Genomic DNA, 16,982 nt, shown 5'->3' with positions numbered 1-16,982 from the left:
AATCCAAGGTGTTTGAGTTGTCAGTATTAAAAACACTAAAAAAATAAAAACACTGTCTGTAAGTCCCAAACAGGGACTTCCCCGGCAGTCCAATGGTTAAGATTCTGAGCTTCCAATGTCAGAAACTAAGATTCCACGTGCTGAGTGGTGCAACTAAAAAAGAGAAAGGCAATTAATAGGGCTTCCCAGGTGGCGCAGTGGTAAAGAATCCACCTGCCAAAGCAGGAGATGCAAGAGACATGGGTTCGATCCCTGGGTCAGGAAGATCACCTGGAGTAGGAAATGGCAACCCACTCTAGTACTCTTGCCTGGAAAATATCATGGAAGAGGAGCCTGGTGGGTTACGGGGTTGCAAAGAGTCAGACACGACTGAGCAACTGAGCCGAGCAGCATAGCACGCAGTTAATGAAACACAGAAAAGACAGGCAGGATACCTGACACAGTGCTGGTAAATGGCAATGATGAGGGTGATGGAGGTCCTCAGGGATTTGGGGGGAAAAGTCAGTCAACTCCCAGAATTTTCTGGGAAACAACTAGAATTGGAGCTGGGGACTCTGGCCCCCATATCACATTACCCTCTCCTTCCCCACCTTTCACATTCTTCATGACCCAGAGTCCTTGCCCCACTGCCCCGATCTTCACCTCACCTTTTCCTGTCTTGAGGGGTCCTAATAATAACAGCCACTGGGGTGGAACAACTACTAATTGTGTGCAAATGATGTTTATGATTCTCAGACGCTCTTCTCATCCTCATTTTGCAAATGATGAAAGCAGGTCTCAGAGAGAGAACTAACTTGGCCATAGTAAGTCATAGTTAGAAAATGTCAAGCCAGGATTGTCTACCAGGCCACTCTGATTTCAAGTAGATGCTGATTCCACTGTATTATACCGTCCCTGTTGTAACTTCCTAGGAAGGAAAAAGAATTCCAATGATGCAATATTTTCAGATAAACTCTTAAGTGCTAAAACACTGACCCATCTTGGGAAGCTATTAATATCAAAGAAAATGAAAGGAACTTAGATAATTCTCTGACACTAAAGAATCACAGCGTAACATGCATCTATCTGACAATCTCTGTGTTTTCCTGACAAAAGCATGACTGAGCATCTAACCTCAAGACTGGAATTGGTTAGCCCCAGACCTCATCAAGTGGGTCCCAGAGTTCTGTTCTAGGCGAGTGATAACTTCATTCCATTTTTAGCAGCATCTGTGCTTTATTTGGGTCCTGTTTTTATATCAGGCAGTAATTTAACACTCGGCTTGTGTCTTGACTTCTTTGCAGATGTTACCCCTCCACAGACAGCTGGATATATAGAAGTTACTGATCTCCAGTCCAAGAGACTTCGATACATCCCGATTCCTGAGTAATCCATTTTCACTTTCATTCTTAGCTTGTATGTCAGATAAAAAACAAACAAACAGTGAATTCTTACCAAGTACCCTGAATAAATGTGTGCTTTTTGCTTCCTTAAATAGCAAGCTGTTTTTCTCTCTTTCATGTATATATATAGTTACAGTTTGTTTTTATCTTGCTGCTCTGCCATTTTTATTTGAACACTGGAAAAATGTTCAAATGTTACCTAGGTATAAGTCTTAACAGCCTTCAAGTGTTCATTTCTTTTTTCTTTTTCTTTTTGATCTATGCTTATGATAAAACTTTTTGAAACAGCATTTTTATCATTGAAAAAATTTTCATATTTATTAACTTCATACATTAGTTTTCTGAGGTAAATGTATTCAAGATGTCAAAGGAATTTAAATCTCATTTGTTTAATATTGTTTTTAAAGATGTAACTGTGTATCTAGTCCTGAAGACCATAAAATAGTCAAAGGATTCTAGAGATTTGGAATAGATTTATTGCCAGTGGTTTATTCCTGTTCAGCAGTGGAAGCAAAGCATTCAGCATAGTTATACTCAGGGAATATATAAAAAGAGGACCGATGATGCACCACCTATTCCTTGAAAAACACGTATGTCCCCACCTCTCGCCCACCCCTTCCTGGATGCATCCACGCCTGCCCTCCCTTTTTCTCAGCCTCGGTGCCCCTGCTTCTGTGTAGATTGATGTCACATACTCCTCACGTGTCCTCCCTCACAGGCAGCCGACGCCTCAGAACACATAGTTAAAGCCTCACCCCGGTCCTGGGCAGAGGAGCCTGGGGAGCCTTCCACTCTCAGAGCAAGGGCAGAGACACGTGTCTGTCCCCCAACCGCCTTCTGTGCTTCCAAAGAACATCGCTCAGTATGACAACACAAAATAAGTCACAAACACGGTTTCATCTCTTAGGACCCTTTATTTAGCCAGGTTCAAGAAACGTGCGGAGAAGGCAATGGCAACCCACTCTGGTACTCTTGCCTGGAAAATCCCATGGACGAAGGAGCCTGGTGGGCTGCAGTCCATGGGGTCGCTAAGAATCGGACACAACTGAGCGACTTCACTGTCACCTTTCACTTTCATGCATTGGAGAAGGAAATGGCAACCCACTCCAGTGTTCTTGCCTGGAGAATCCCAGGGACGGGGGAGCCTGGTGGGCTGCTGTCTATGGGGTCGCACAGAGTCGGACATGACTGAAGCGACTTAGCAGCAGCGGCAAGAAACGTTAATAATGAAAGCATTTTTCAAAGAAATAGATTTACTTGTTCTAACGTATACAAGAATGTCTTTCTGGAGCATCTTAATGTGTCACTTTCGTGGAAAATGGCTTTTAGTCATTTGGGGAAATTTCTTATTCCATTGCGTGTTCATTGAAATATACTATCAGTTCAAGTAACAAAATCAAAGAACAACTTTTTTTTTTACATTTCTAAAGCACAAAAATTATTTTTTCAGTATTCCTCTTCATTTCTTCCCCAGCCCTAGCTTTATATTTTAGTGTTTTTCTCTGTTAACTTTCTGTATGAACCATATGTTATGCCTACCATAGAAATAATACCTGGAAGAATGGCTATATATGTATAAAAATACAGCTAGTGCCAGCTGGTCCCCATGCTTCATTCACTTAGTGCTGCGCTGTCCAACAGAAATAGAATATGAGCCACATATGTAATTTTATGTTCTTAGTGGCCAAAGTAAAAGAGTGCACAAAGAAATCGGTGAAATTACCATTAATAGTATTTTATTACCATTATAAACTATTACTATTCTGACACGTATTTGATATAAAAATTTTAACGGTATTTTGTGTTCCTTTTTTCTCCTGAGTCTTTGAAACCCAGTATGTATTTTACATTTACAGAACATCTCAATTTGAACTTGCCTTATTTCAAGTGCCACTTGTTTTAGAGTCTGTTCATTGTCAGTATATCCTGAGTTTCTCTCAAGATTAACTACTGCCATTTTTGGTGTATATGTAATCCAAGGGAACAGCCCATCTGGGTTTCAGTTTTGTTGCTGGTTGCTTAAATTTAGTATTCTGTTAGATAGCAGGAATTTTCCATTTGATGGCTAACTTCAAATAATGGAAAACAGTAAAACTATATGTAACTGTACGGCCAAAAAGAATATATCACTTTTGCTCTCAGTACAATTTGAGTGTTAGTCCTGAAACTTTTGTTGCATTTGTAAAACCATACTACTCAGCACTAATATGTGGGTGTGTGTAAATCTGGACTTCACGCTACTGTAATTCTCTGTGTTCCTTAAAGACTTTGTTATCATAGATAAGAGGAATGTGATTTTTTTTTTAAGGTACAGAAGAGATTCTAGATGTAGTGTGCAAGCTGTAGTATGTATGTGATTTCTTCAGCATTTTTTTGGTGTATTGAAGAAATTGCTCTGGTAAATTTAAACTTTCATGCTGGAGAGTTAAGTATGGAACCAGTAGGTGCCATGCTCAATAGAATCATACATCTTGAGCATTTGTGGCAGATTTACTCACATCATAAGTGATTAAATGTCATTACTCTTGAATGACCTTTTACTTCACCATCTGTACCTAGTTTTTTTTTCCTAAGGCAAGTATTTTTTGAGAGAGCACCATGAGATGAATCCTCTATTATATCAAAAGTTGCCTTGAGTCCTTCTACCACTGTGAAGTATTGGGTTGGCCAAAAGTCCATCTGAGTTTTTTTATAAGATGTAATGTAAAAACCTGAACAAACTTTTTGGCCAACCCTATAGCTCTGAAACACTTGGTTCCATCCTACTGTTATTATTCTCTTTATATAAACACTTTCTAAGATTTCCATATCTCAGAGTAGCTGGCTTTGTCACTCTGTGTTCAGTGTCTACTAAGGCAGACTGCTAAAAAGATTAACGTAGTTATCTTGATTTCTTCAGTATAAAAATTTACCTAATATATAGTGGTTTTGTAGTTTCTGCAAATCTACATTGATACTTTATTGTTTTAAATATCTGATCAGACCATCTCTTTAGACCATTTATTTTATAGAGAAAATACCAGATATATTTAGAAAATTAATTGTGGTAATTAGAATTCCTAATCTATTTCTTTTGTATAGTGAGAGCCATACTCAGATAAAGGAAGTGTGCAATTGACTCTTACAGACAAAAGTTGCATTCCTTGAATTGACTGTATATATTAGAAATATGTATAAGCATGAAACGTATAGGAAATATATAAATTCTTATTATAATCCATATAACCATCTAACTTAGAAAAGGCAACATGTCAAATAAATGCAGTTAAAACACATAAACAAGATGAGTTTCAGTGTAGACCTTAGACCCCTGGGAAGTGAGTCAGCTCTGCAGGAGTCTGAGGTGTGAGTTGGTTTAAAGTTCCCTTCTTCCTGACAGTGAATGCAAATGTCATCCAGGATCTACAAATGCAAGATACATAAATTGGGCTTCCCTGGTAGTCCGCTGGTTGAGAACCGCAGGGCACACGGGTTCTATCCCCAGTCCGGGAAGATCCCACATGCCGAGGCGCAGCTAAGCTCACACACTCAAGGGCCTGTGCTCCACAACCAGAGGAGCGACCGCAGAGAGAAGCCCATGTCCCTCAACTAGAGAGTAGTCCCTACTTGCTGCAACTAGAAAAAGCCCACACAAAGCGAGAAGACCCAGTGCGGCTAAAACATAAATAAAAATTTTTAAAGGAATATGTAAATAACCAGTAAATAACTATGTATTTTTTCCTTCCAGATGAATCTGTTGGTCCCTTAGTTTTTAATGTGCTTTTAATGTGTTTTTAAACATTATGTTTCTTACTGAAGTATAGTTAATTTACAATGTTATATTAGTTTCAGTTGTAAGCAGATTCACTCATATGTATATATATACATGTATATATACATGCAGACATATACATGCAGACCCTTTTCCATCACAGGTTATTATAAGATGTTGCATGTAGCTCCTTATGCTGTAGAGCAGGTTCTTGTTGTGTAATTATGAGAATTCTTTACAGCAAGTTTAATGTAAGGCAAGCTGAACTGGCATCATTCCCTGGGCTTCGATTGGTTGAACACCATGATTTCTTTTTCAGGTCAGACTCTCTGTCACCGTATACCACGTGGCTGTCTACTATCTCGGACACAGATGCATTGCTAGCTGAGTGGGGCAAAGGTGGCGTTGTCACTGTTGATATGGGAGGCCGTATCCGGCTTTGGGAAACGGGCCTTGAGCATCTGCAGCGGTCACTCATGGAATGGAGAAACATGATTGGAGAAGAAGGTGATAGACACATGCAGGTACCGCTTGACTTGACCTTACCACTTAAGGGGGCACATTAAGTTATCAATTATCTGCAGATGCCACAGTCATAGAAGCTTCTGGCTCAGAGACTCAAATGTAGTTTGCTAAAACAGCTAAAATAAGTTGGGGACTCAGGAAAAGACAAATCTATCCTTTGACATGGTGAAAAAGTAAAATTGTGCCTTGTTTGTCTGTCAGTGCTTAAATATATAGGTTCCTCACCTCATAACATGCAAATGTAATCATCAACTTTTATTTTTTAACCTTAAGCATTGATCAGTTTCCAGCGCCACCTTTGTATCCGTTCTCACGTCTGCCGTTGTCGTCAGCATCTCCCCGTGCTACCAAGGAAACAGAAATCCTGAGCATCTAAACGCAGCACTTTATTATAAGGCCAGAACCTTTAGACTAGAGAAGATAAGCGGAAATGCACCCAACAGAGGTGTGTTTTTGCCGGCTCCCTTATTTCCAGAGAACGGAGGTTTAGCAGTTGTAACAAGTAGACTCAAGCCTGCACTAGAAGGAAACGTGGGAACAGGTCAGCAAAGAGGGAAAAAACCCCACTCCTCCAGAAGGAGCTCAGTCACCACGTAGTCTGATTGCTGTCTGCAACTAATGTGGACAGTGTGGGAGGCTGCGTACCCATAAATACTAAACCGTGTTATGAAAGGATTTGTTTTGTCTGTAATTTATTTATTTTAACCTTCAGAGGAAAATTTCTTTGTTTATATTTCATTCTTATCCAGCAAAAAGAAAGGTAGGTTCCTGCCAACTCTGTTGCTCTATAAAGACCCAGTTAGTGATATAGACGATAACAAGACAAGAGATTTTGACAAACTACCATTGACATCTACTTATTAATTGCTATTTATGTGGTTATTTTTATGATTTCCCTTAGAGAAGAAATATATATGTATTGTGTATGCATGAATGAGTAATACATCTTTTTAGCTTACAGGAGCATTTTGAAAATCATAAACAAATATAGGCCAGCAACCTCAAATTCTTTTGAAAGGGTATGACTATATTCATCCAATTAAGCTGAAACAAATGTATTACTCTAAAATAAACATGTCATTAAATGCAATGGATCTATCACAGTAACAGACTGAATGTTGGTTGCTATCCATAACAATTATTAGAAAATTAATTAACTATGGTTCTGCTTCTATTATTATTCTAAAGATTAAGTTTCTTCTTTGTCTGAATTAAGGTCCTTTTTTCATTACAGCAATTGGTGAAAAGTGAAAGTGAAAGTCACTCAGTCGGGTCTGACTCTTGGTGACCCCATAGACCATACAGTCCATGGAATTCTCCAGGCCAGAATACTGGACTTCTCATGCCCATATACACAAAATTGAAGCTTTTTGATAACGAATGGAATTCTTTTTAACTCTCTCAATCTTTTATTGGTCTTTATGTAACTGGCTATTTATTGAATGAATATATATAGTTCCTGGGCTTCCCTGGTGGCTTAAATGGTTAAGCATCTGCCTGCAATGCAGGAGAGACCTGGGCTCAATCCCTGGGTTGGGAAGATCTCCTGGAGAAGGAAATGGCAACCCACTCTAGTACTCTTGCCTGGAAAATTCCACAGATGGAGAAGCTGGGTAGGCTACAGTCTATGGGATTGCAAAGAGTCGGACACAACTGAGCAATTTCACATACAGTTCCTAGGTTAGAAATGCACAGAAGTATAGCATATAATGTCTCAAAAATAATCAAAATACTCTGCTATAGTATGTAGGGCAGTATCTGATCTTTCTATAGATAATACATTTTTCTGGAAAATGTGTAACATTGTCCCCAGTTTAAAGTTCAGCTATCATAGAAATAAGATTTATTCAGTAATAAAGTTACATAATTGAGAATGGAATGATAGTTCCATTTGGAAAATAAGAGTAGATGTTATCCTGTGTTCTCCTTCCATCTCCGATGTTCCGTGATACACTTTGTTGATACTGAAAATACATACTTAAGCAAAAATGTGTCTTTTACAACTACCTTCTTAATAGATCCTTCAGCCTCTTGCTCATTGTGCTGCATGCTAAGGTGCCTCAGTCGTGTCTCTTTGCAACCCCATAGACTGTAGCCTGTGAGGATCGTCTGTCCATGGGATTCTCCAGGCAAGAACACTGGAGTGGGTTGCCATGCCCTCCTCCAGCGGATCTTCCTGACCCAGGGGATCGAAGCTGCGTCTCTTAGGTCTTCTGCCTTGGCAGGCGGGTTCTTTACCACTAGCACCGCCTGTTGCTCTTTATGGACCCTTTATGGGACATAGGTCTGCTCCTGATCTGCGTGCTTGGAAAATACCTCTCATAGACGTACTGAGAAAAGAGAATTAGGTTCTGAGTAACATACTTCTCATTTACCAACTGCCGGCAGCTTCCCTGTCAACAGCAGAGTAACCTGATCTCCATCTAGTGGCCGAATGAGCTTACTTTTCATCGTAGGAATTAAAAGGCCTGGTTTACAGTCCAGGGGTTTGAAGAAGCCGCAGATCTGCTGGTAGGGAGGTTTGTACACACCTGTTTTAGGCGGTTCTTATTGGTCATGAGATGCTCCTTTAGGTCAACAGTGAAGGTCATGCAGACAACCTGCCAGGCCATTCACCATTTATTAACCCCCGTCTTTCCCTGATTCCTTTTACTGGTGTCAAAAGAACTGTTTATCTTTTAGATCAACTCTGTCCATTATATACTTTATGACTTTGATACATTTCAGCCTTCTTGAGGTATTAGCTTTAAAGTGATTGCTGCTTTGAGTTTCAGTGTTTATTTAATGCATTCATTGATAGTTTTCTTGTGAGTATAGCTTGAAAGGAGGTATTTTCTGAGCTGCATATCCATGTATTCACTAATTTTACATGCTTTGATGGTACGGTGTGTTTGTATTATAGTAAACAACCGTAACAACAAACTCAAAGTGTCACTGTAACTGTAGCTCAAGAGCCCGTTACTAAGAATCCGTATTTACTACTTTTAGACCATATTTTCAGAAGCACAGGTTAGTTATAAGCAACATTTTTCTGACTAGGTTATAAAGTGTTCTCTATAAAGCATAGTTTCCATATTTTTATTTAGTTACATTCAGATCCTCCCAAGAAGGCTATTAAAACTACACCACAGTTTTCCTCAGAAAGCAGATCATCTTCTCTAAAAAGCTCCTGGTGACAATCCTCGTGGGAGCAGAAAGGCTAAAAGATTACAACTTTCAAATGTTATTGTCTAGTTACAATAAACTATCCCAAGTGGCACAGTGGTAAAGAATCCACGTGCCAGGCGATACAGGTTCAATCCCTGGGTCAGGAAGATCCCCTGGAGAAGGAAATGGCAACCCACTCCAGGATTCTTGCCTGGGAAGTCCCATGGATAGAGGATCACACACTGAGCGTGCAAATACAAGCAAGCACAATAAACTGACCAGAAACGAAATCCTTCATTTTTACTAGTAGAATATCTTTGAGGCCTTTGAGTAATACTTCCTTAAGTATATACTTTAAAAATTGATTAGACTCTCTGAAACAGTGTGGGATGGAACATATTGATCCTTATAGTTAAGAGAGTGTGTGGCACGCAATAGATACAGTAAGTATTTGAAAATGATGGCATAGACAAAAATATGTAGGAAAGATAACTAGTTTATATGAAGCACCTCTAACCTTTTAAAGAAGATATGCTTAGAGTAAATGTCATTTGCTGTAACTAGGCCTGGGTTTTGCTTTAACTACAAGTCCAACAGTTATGATTTTTTAAGATTTTGGTAAGAATGTGAAGGCCCACTTTCGGTTTTGGAAACCGCAAGATTATTTAACTGGTACTCTGTTAGTAAGTTTAGTTTTTCACTCTGCCAGCTACATTACCTCCAGCTCTTCTGTGTAGGTTTGCGATTCTTTCTTCTTTTTAAGCAGCATAGTCCACCCTTGACTTTGGTCACCGATTCTGAAAATAGTCTGATTCAGTGGCTCACTGTTATAGAATGATACACATTTCATAGGACTGTTATACATACATGTATCTTTGGGAATCTTCCTTGGCCCAGAAAAGCAATACTTCTTTAAAAAAATTTTTTTAAATAATTGCTCACTGTATCTCCTGGTCATGGATCAGCAGAACTTGTTTTCATCAAGATGGTCTAACTCTTTGACTGTGTGGTAACAGTTAGGCAATGCCCGTAATGATTTTTCCTTTGTTTATTGTTGTTAAGAGAAATCCCAGCCATAGAAATTCATTTTGAATCTGGACTTTGAACAGCATTTCCGCTCACCTTAGAAAGTGCAAGGTCCTCTGGGGAGAGTAGTACCCAGGAGAGGGCCGATAGGCCAGCTCTCTGGGCGATAGGGGATGGGGAGGGCAGTTTATCGTTTTGCCAGTCTTCAGGTAGTAAATACTCCTCCATGACTGGTTTAAAGCTGCCAAAGGTTAACCGTCTGCTCACAAAAATCTATGAGTATTTAGCAAGCATCTCTTGCAAACTAGTACAGTTTGGCTCCAGTATGTCCCTGGCTTGATCAAGCCTTTAACTAACTCCCCAAGGAGAATTATGACAGCTACCTAACCACAAGGTCCTTCAGAAATAAGACAATAGAAAGGCAGCTAAGAAGAGAGAAAGGCAAAAGAAAAGGGGAGGAGGTACTACTGAGAAAACAGATAAGATGGAGTCATGTCATCTCTGGGAAATGTTGAAGCCTACTCTCGTGCCGGTTACAGACTGGCAATGGTCTTCTTGAACCGGGAATTCAGTTTGAACAAAGAGTTGGAAAGAAGTCTATACTCAAATAGGATGACACTCATGGGTTCGTATGTAAGGGGCTCCTTTCTTATAAACTTTTTCAGAAGGGACTTGCCAGTTGATTTTTATATTGCTCCAGAAGTAATGCTTCCATTGGATCACAAATTTGTCAGTAACTGCTAAATGGAGCTAAAAGTAAATCGGCAACCACCTTCCCAAGACAAGCAAATCAACAAACTTATGAATTTAGAGAGTCCATGGATTTTCATTAAATTTTTGTGCATATCCAATAAAAAGATAACTCTTTAAATTATGAAAATCATTGGTATTAGAGTTTTAAAGTAATATTAAAAGTAGGAACATTATTTAGCTCTTATATTTTAGAAAAGGCTTAACCTAAGGAAATTGCTTTTCAAATCAGAGAAATATTTCAGCTCATTTCTCTCTTAACCTCTTTAATTTAAGATCCTTATTTTATATGGAGCTGTATCTCCACTGCATACTGTTTGAGAATAAAATCAGCAAGAAAGGAAGTAATCTTGGTCTTCCCAGGTGACTCGATGGTAAAGAACAGTAAAGAGCAAGCCAAATTTGGGGCTGTCTTTCCCAGTTTGTCTATGTACAGTGTTCTTTTCTATCTCCTTATAACATTCTAAACATGTCTCTCTTTGTATTTTGTTTCCTTACAAGGTCAAGCCACAAGTACCACGTCTAGCCTCTCCTTTTAAATAGTTCCACTCATTCTTTCATTTATTTGTTTAATTAACATTCTTGAGCTCCTAGAGTTGCTAGGAGAAAGAAATTAATAAGAGACAGGTACAGCTGCAGGAAACTTACACTCAAGTAGAGCTGTAGCCAAATAAACTGTGGAGCAGCGTGGGGAAGAAAGTGATGGAAGCATGAGTAAGGGACCAGAGGGGAGCAGAGAGCACTTAGCTCTATCTTTGAAAGGGGCTCTAAGGTAAAGTAATACCTGCTTCTGGTTTTTAAGAAGAGGGAAAGGGAGTCCTGACAAGTCAAACACAGGTGATTGGTTTTGCGTCTTGCCAAAATCCCAATAAGTGAACAATAAAGGGTGGAAAAGGTATGAAACCACAAGGACAAAGAGAATTGGAGATGCATCAATACTTTAGAGGGTTAAAAAATACACGAGGGGGTGGTGACTGAGTTAACAACTTGTTAACAACTGAGTGAACAACTCCTAATATCCCACGTGCCTTGGGGCAACTAAACCTGTATGTCACGACTAGAGAGTCTGCTTACTGCAACAAGAGAGGCTGGCTTGCCACAACAACAACCCAGTATTGTCAAAAAAAGACAGGAGTGAGACCATATAGGCAACGAAAGGAGAAAGTGAGAGTCTACTTTCCCTATTTAGATCTCATGAAGCTGCCATCCATATTTATACTCCTTAAGCAGGAGATTGGGAAAATGTTCTGAAAACTGACATGCATAAGAGAAAAGTCTTTTTTTTTAATTTATTTTTATTTTTATTTATTTTTTTTTTGGTAAGGAAAATATTTTTATTGGTTTTCTTATCACTTTGAGTCCATATACACAAAAAAATACAGTCTATAGGATGAAACAATCATTTTTAAGATAAAGTTTATAAGGAGATGAGTAAAAATGTACTAACATACAAAATAACATTAGAGTTAGTACATCGTTTATCCATAGGAAAGCTATTTGTCTCCTGTTGAGGATAGGACTTTTTAAAAACAGCTTTATTGGAATGTAGTTGATTCACAGTGCTGTGTTAGTTTCAGGTCTGCAGCAGAGTGAGCCAGTGATACATATACATGCATTCACTCTTTGTTAGATTCTTTCCCCATGTAGGCCATTGCAGTTTTGAGCAGAGTTCTCTGTGCTATCCAGTAGGTCCTTATTAGTTACATGTTCTGTATATAGTTCTGTGTATATGTCAGTCCCAATCTCCTCTAATTTATCCAATTCCCTTTCCCCCTGTAACCATAGTTTGCTTTCTTTCTACATCTATGACTCTAGAGAAAAGCCTTTCTGATGCTGACATTTGGAAATTTCTCCCTGCTAACCTTACAAGAAGACCCACTTGTTGGCAAGCCCTGATTTTCTGCAAAAAAAATCAATACACTTTTTAATACATTATTCTTAACTATTAATGGATAGCCTCTTGTACAAAAGATGGAAGTCAAAACAAATGAACGAAAAATAAAGCTTATACAGAAAGCAGAAAAACATTTCACAAAGTGAAAATTGGTATTCTCAGAGAGATAAGACAAAATATTATAAAATAAAAATTTGATGCTATTTTAAGCTACTAAAAGAATTTTAAGATATTCAAAGAATAAGAAAGAATTCTTGGAAATTAAAAGCGGTAGCAGAAATAAATTCAATTAAAGGGTTGGACATTAGAGAACTCTTGCAAATGATGAAGAAATTGAAAATAGAAGAGAGATGATAGATCTTATCAGACTAATACAAATTCCAGAAACAGAAAATGAAAGAACAAGAAATTACCCAAAAAGTAATTTAAGAAAATTTCACTAAAGTACAGATATTCAGTTTAACAAGTGGAAAACACACACACTCATGCACACACCCCACAGCATAGTCTCTTGAAACTTTCGAACCCTGTGGGTAAAGAGACAAAGCTGAAAACTTCTAAACTGAGGGAAGTGGGAAACAGGTTATATAAAATTTACTATAAATCCTGATGGCATTAGGCTTCTCCTCAGCAGCATTGGAAACTAAAGGGAAAATTATTTCCAACCTAGAATTTTATACCCATCCAAGTTACTAATCAAATGTAAGGGTAGACTAAAGACTTATTAAACATACAAGTCTCAAAAAACTTTCATTCCTTACCCTTCATGATGCACTCTCAACAAGAGGAGGGAATAAATTAAGAGAGAGGAGGAAAGGGTGGGGAGGTCTTAGCCATGTAAGAGGCAAAGCTGATTCCCAGCGTGATCATGAAAGGATATTCTGGAATGACAGCTGCGCCTGAAAACACCACGCAACGCAAAGTGGAAACCAGGGTTCCAGAAAGAACAGGTGCTGTACGGGAGAAAGGGAACTGGTAATGTTGAGAGAATTTAACAGCTCTGCTGGAGAATTTGGGGAACAGTTAGTGAGAGACAAATAATGATTAGTAAAGAGCACTTGTTAGTGGGGATAATGAAAGCCATATAGAATAATAGTATGTAATAGTATATATACATTATTGTGTGTGTGTGTGTGTGCTCAGTCACTAAGCTGTACCCTACTCTTTGTGACCCCATGGACTGTAGCCTGCCAGGCTCCTCTGTCCATGAGATTTTCTAGGCAAGAATACTGGCATGGGTTGCCATTTCCTCCTCCAGGGCATCTTCCCAGCTCAGGGATTGAACCCGTCTCTTACGTCTACATGTGTAAGCAGATTCTCTACCACTTGAGCCACCTGGGAAATTCGTGTGTGTGTGTGTGTGTTATAGTGATCAAGACCATCCCCAAGAAAAAGAAAGGCAAAATGGTTGTCTGATGAGGCCTTGCAAATAGCTGAGAAAAGAAGAGAAGTGAAAGGCAAAGGAGAAAAGGAAAGATATAGCCGTTTGAATGCAGAGTTCCAAAGAATAGCAAGGAGAGATAAGAAAGCCTTCCTTAGTGATCAGTGCAAAGAAATAGAGGAAAACAATAGAATGGGAAAGACTAGAGATCTCAAGAAAATTAGAGATACCAAGGGAACATTTCATGCAAAGATGGGCTCCATAAAGGACAGAAGTGGTATGAACCTAACAGAAGCAGAAGATATTAAGAGGTGGCAAGAATACTCAGAAGAACTATACAAAAAAGATCTTCATGACCCAGATAATCACAATGGTGTGATCATTCACCTAGAACCAGACATCCTGGAATGTGAAGTCAAGTGGGCCTTAGGAAACATCACTACAAACAAAGCTAGTGGAAGTGATGGAATTCCAGTTGAGCTATTTCAAATCCTAAAAGATGATGCTGTGAAAGTACTGCTACTCAATATCTGGAAAGCCAGCAAATCTGGAAAATTCAGCAGTGGCCACAGGACTGGAAAAGGTCAGTTTTTATTCCAATCCCTAAGAAAGGCAATGCCAAAGAATGCTCAAACTACCGCACATTTGCACTCATCTCACACACTAGCAAAGTAATGCTCAAAATTCTCCAGGCCAGACTTCAGCAGTACATGAACTGTGAACTTTCAGGTGGTCAAACTGGATTTAGAAAAGGCAGAGGAACCAGAGATCAAATTGCCAGTTCCACTGGATCATCAAAAAACCAAGAGAGTTCCAGAAAAACATCTGCTTTACTGACTATGCCAAAGCCTTTGACTGTGTGGATCACAACAAACTGTGGAAAATTCTTAAAGAAATGGGAATACAAAACCACCTGACCTGCCTCCTGAGAACTCTGTATGCAGGTCAGGAAGCAACAGTTAGAACTGGATATGGAACAACAGACTGGTTCCAAATAGGAAAAGGAGTACATCAAGGCTGTATATTGTCTCCCTGCTTATTTAACTTACATGCAGAGTACATCATGAGAGATGCTGGGCTGGATGAAGCACAAGCTGGAATGAAGATTGCTGGGAGAAATACCAATAACCTCAGATACACAGATGATACCACCCTTATGGCAAAAAGTGAAGAAGGACTAAAGAGCCTCTTGATGAACGTGAAAGAGGAGTGAAAAAGCTGGCTTAAAGCTCAATATTCAGAAAACTAAGATCATGGCATCTGGCCCTATCACTTCATGGCAAATAGATGGGGAAACAGTGGCTGACTTTATTTTGGGGGGCTCCAAAATCACTTCAAATGGTGACTGCAGACATGAAATTAATAGACGCTCCTTGGAAGAAAAGCTATGACCAACCTAGACAGCATATTAAAAAGCAGAGACATAACTTTGCCAACAAAGGTCTGTCTAGTCAAGGCTATGATTTTTCCAGTGGTCATGTATGGATGTGAGAGTTGGACCATAAAGAAAGCTGAGTGCCAAAGAATTGATGCTTTTGAACTGTGATGTTGGAAAAGACTTGAGAGTCCCTTGGACTGCAAGGAGATTCAACCAGTCCATCCTAAAGGAAATCAGTCCTGAATATTCATCAGAAGGACTGATGCTGAAGCTGAAACTCTAATACTTTGGCCACGTGATGTCAAGAACTGACTCATTTGAAAAGACCCTGATGCTGAGAAATATTGAAGGCAGAAGAAGAAGGGGACGACAGAGGATGAGATGGTTGGATGGCATCACCGACTCAATGGACATGAGTTTGAGTGAGCTACGGGAGTTGGTGATGGACAGGGAGGTCTGGCATGCTGCAGTCTGTGGGGTTGCAAAGAATCAGACAAGACTGAGCAACTGAACTGACTAAACTGTGTGTCTGTGTTATAGTATATATGTGTGTGTTGTTATAATTAAAAATATATGTAATAACATACATCCTGCATATAGTAATGTATTACTGTACATATATAGTAATAATAAAGTATACAATAAGAGCATAAACAATTTGATTTAACCAAAGTTTATTAGGAGGATAAGGGGAGGGAACATGACATGTGTGTTCTAGGTAAGTTAGGTGAAATAATCCTCACCTTTCATAGTAGGAAGTAAATAGATAACGTCTGAAATTTTAGAGAGACTATAAGAAGATTATTTAAAATAAAAAGGTAAATAGCATGAGACATGGTGGGCACAGTTGAAGTGGCTGGCTACCTGTGGGGAGTGAGAATCGGGGGTAAAGATGGTAGAGGTCAGGGTTGCTGATTTTGTTATGCATCTTGTAGTGCTATTTGGTTATTAAACTGTTTATATGTATTACTTTGATAAAAGTTTAAGATTGGTTTAGGACAATAACAAGTAGGAATTTACCAGGGAAATAAGAGGAATAAGAGCAGCCATGAAACAGAAGTTTAATTTAACTCATCTCTGGACCCTAGACACTTTTTTTTTTCTCTAGACACTTCTTAAAATACATATTTTTTTAATAAAACTGAGTAAACTGGTTAGCTTTCCTTATTTCACATCAAAATGACTCAAGAGGAGTACTAAGTCTGAATAAGATGGAGTAAGCACATGCTTACCCTGTCTCTCACTGAATTTAACAATAAAATATGGGCAGGATACACTCAGCAGCTGTTTGAGGTCTCTGAAAAAGAAGTGATAGCAGATGGATTGAGTCAGACCAGAATCTGAACTGCCATTGAACTGGCTGTGTTTCCCCTTTCCCCTTAGGATCTCCTGGTCCTGTCTCAAAGCCATCAAAGTGGGCACTCTCAGCAAATTATTAATAGAAATAGAAGAGAACTTCCTCAACCTGGAAAAGGCATGTGTAGCCCTACAGCTGGCTCCATGCTTAATGGTGAAAGACTGAGTGCTTTCCCTCTAAGACTGGGAATAAGACAGAGACGACTACAATCATACACCCCACTCCTGTTCAATGTCAAACTGAAAGTCGTGGCCAGTGCAACAGCAAGAAAAATAAGTAGAAGTATACATTGGAAAGGAAGAAATAAAACTGTCACTATTTGTAGATAAATTGCCTATCTAGAAAATCCCACAGAATCTACCCAAAAAAATCCCCAAACAACACCCAAAAT

At 39.0% G+C, this 16,982-nt stretch overlaps 1 protein-coding gene across 1 annotated transcript in view; it reads left to right on the top strand.

Moving 5' to 3' along the window:
- VWA8 (von Willebrand factor A domain containing 8) overlaps nucleotides 1-16,982 on the top strand; it is a 371,377-nt gene that overhangs the window by 249,566 nt on the left and 104,829 nt on the right. The window contains exons 36-37 of the mRNA XM_065901945.1: nucleotides 1,284-1,365; nucleotides 5,453-5,657. Coding sequence (XP_065758017.1) covers nucleotides 1,284-1,365; nucleotides 5,453-5,657 — 287 coding nt within the window. The remainder of the gene's footprint in view (nucleotides 1-1,283; nucleotides 1,366-5,452; nucleotides 5,658-16,982) is intronic.

The sequence above is a fragment of the Muntiacus reevesi genome, chromosome 11 (assembly GCF_963930625.1).
Source record: "Muntiacus reevesi chromosome 11, mMunRee1.1, whole genome shotgun sequence".
Taxonomy (NCBI): Eukaryota; Metazoa; Chordata; class Mammalia; order Artiodactyla; family Cervidae; genus Muntiacus; species Muntiacus reevesi.
Note: the sequence above shows the minus strand (reverse complement) of the source record. Positions and strands in the feature narration are given on the sequence as shown.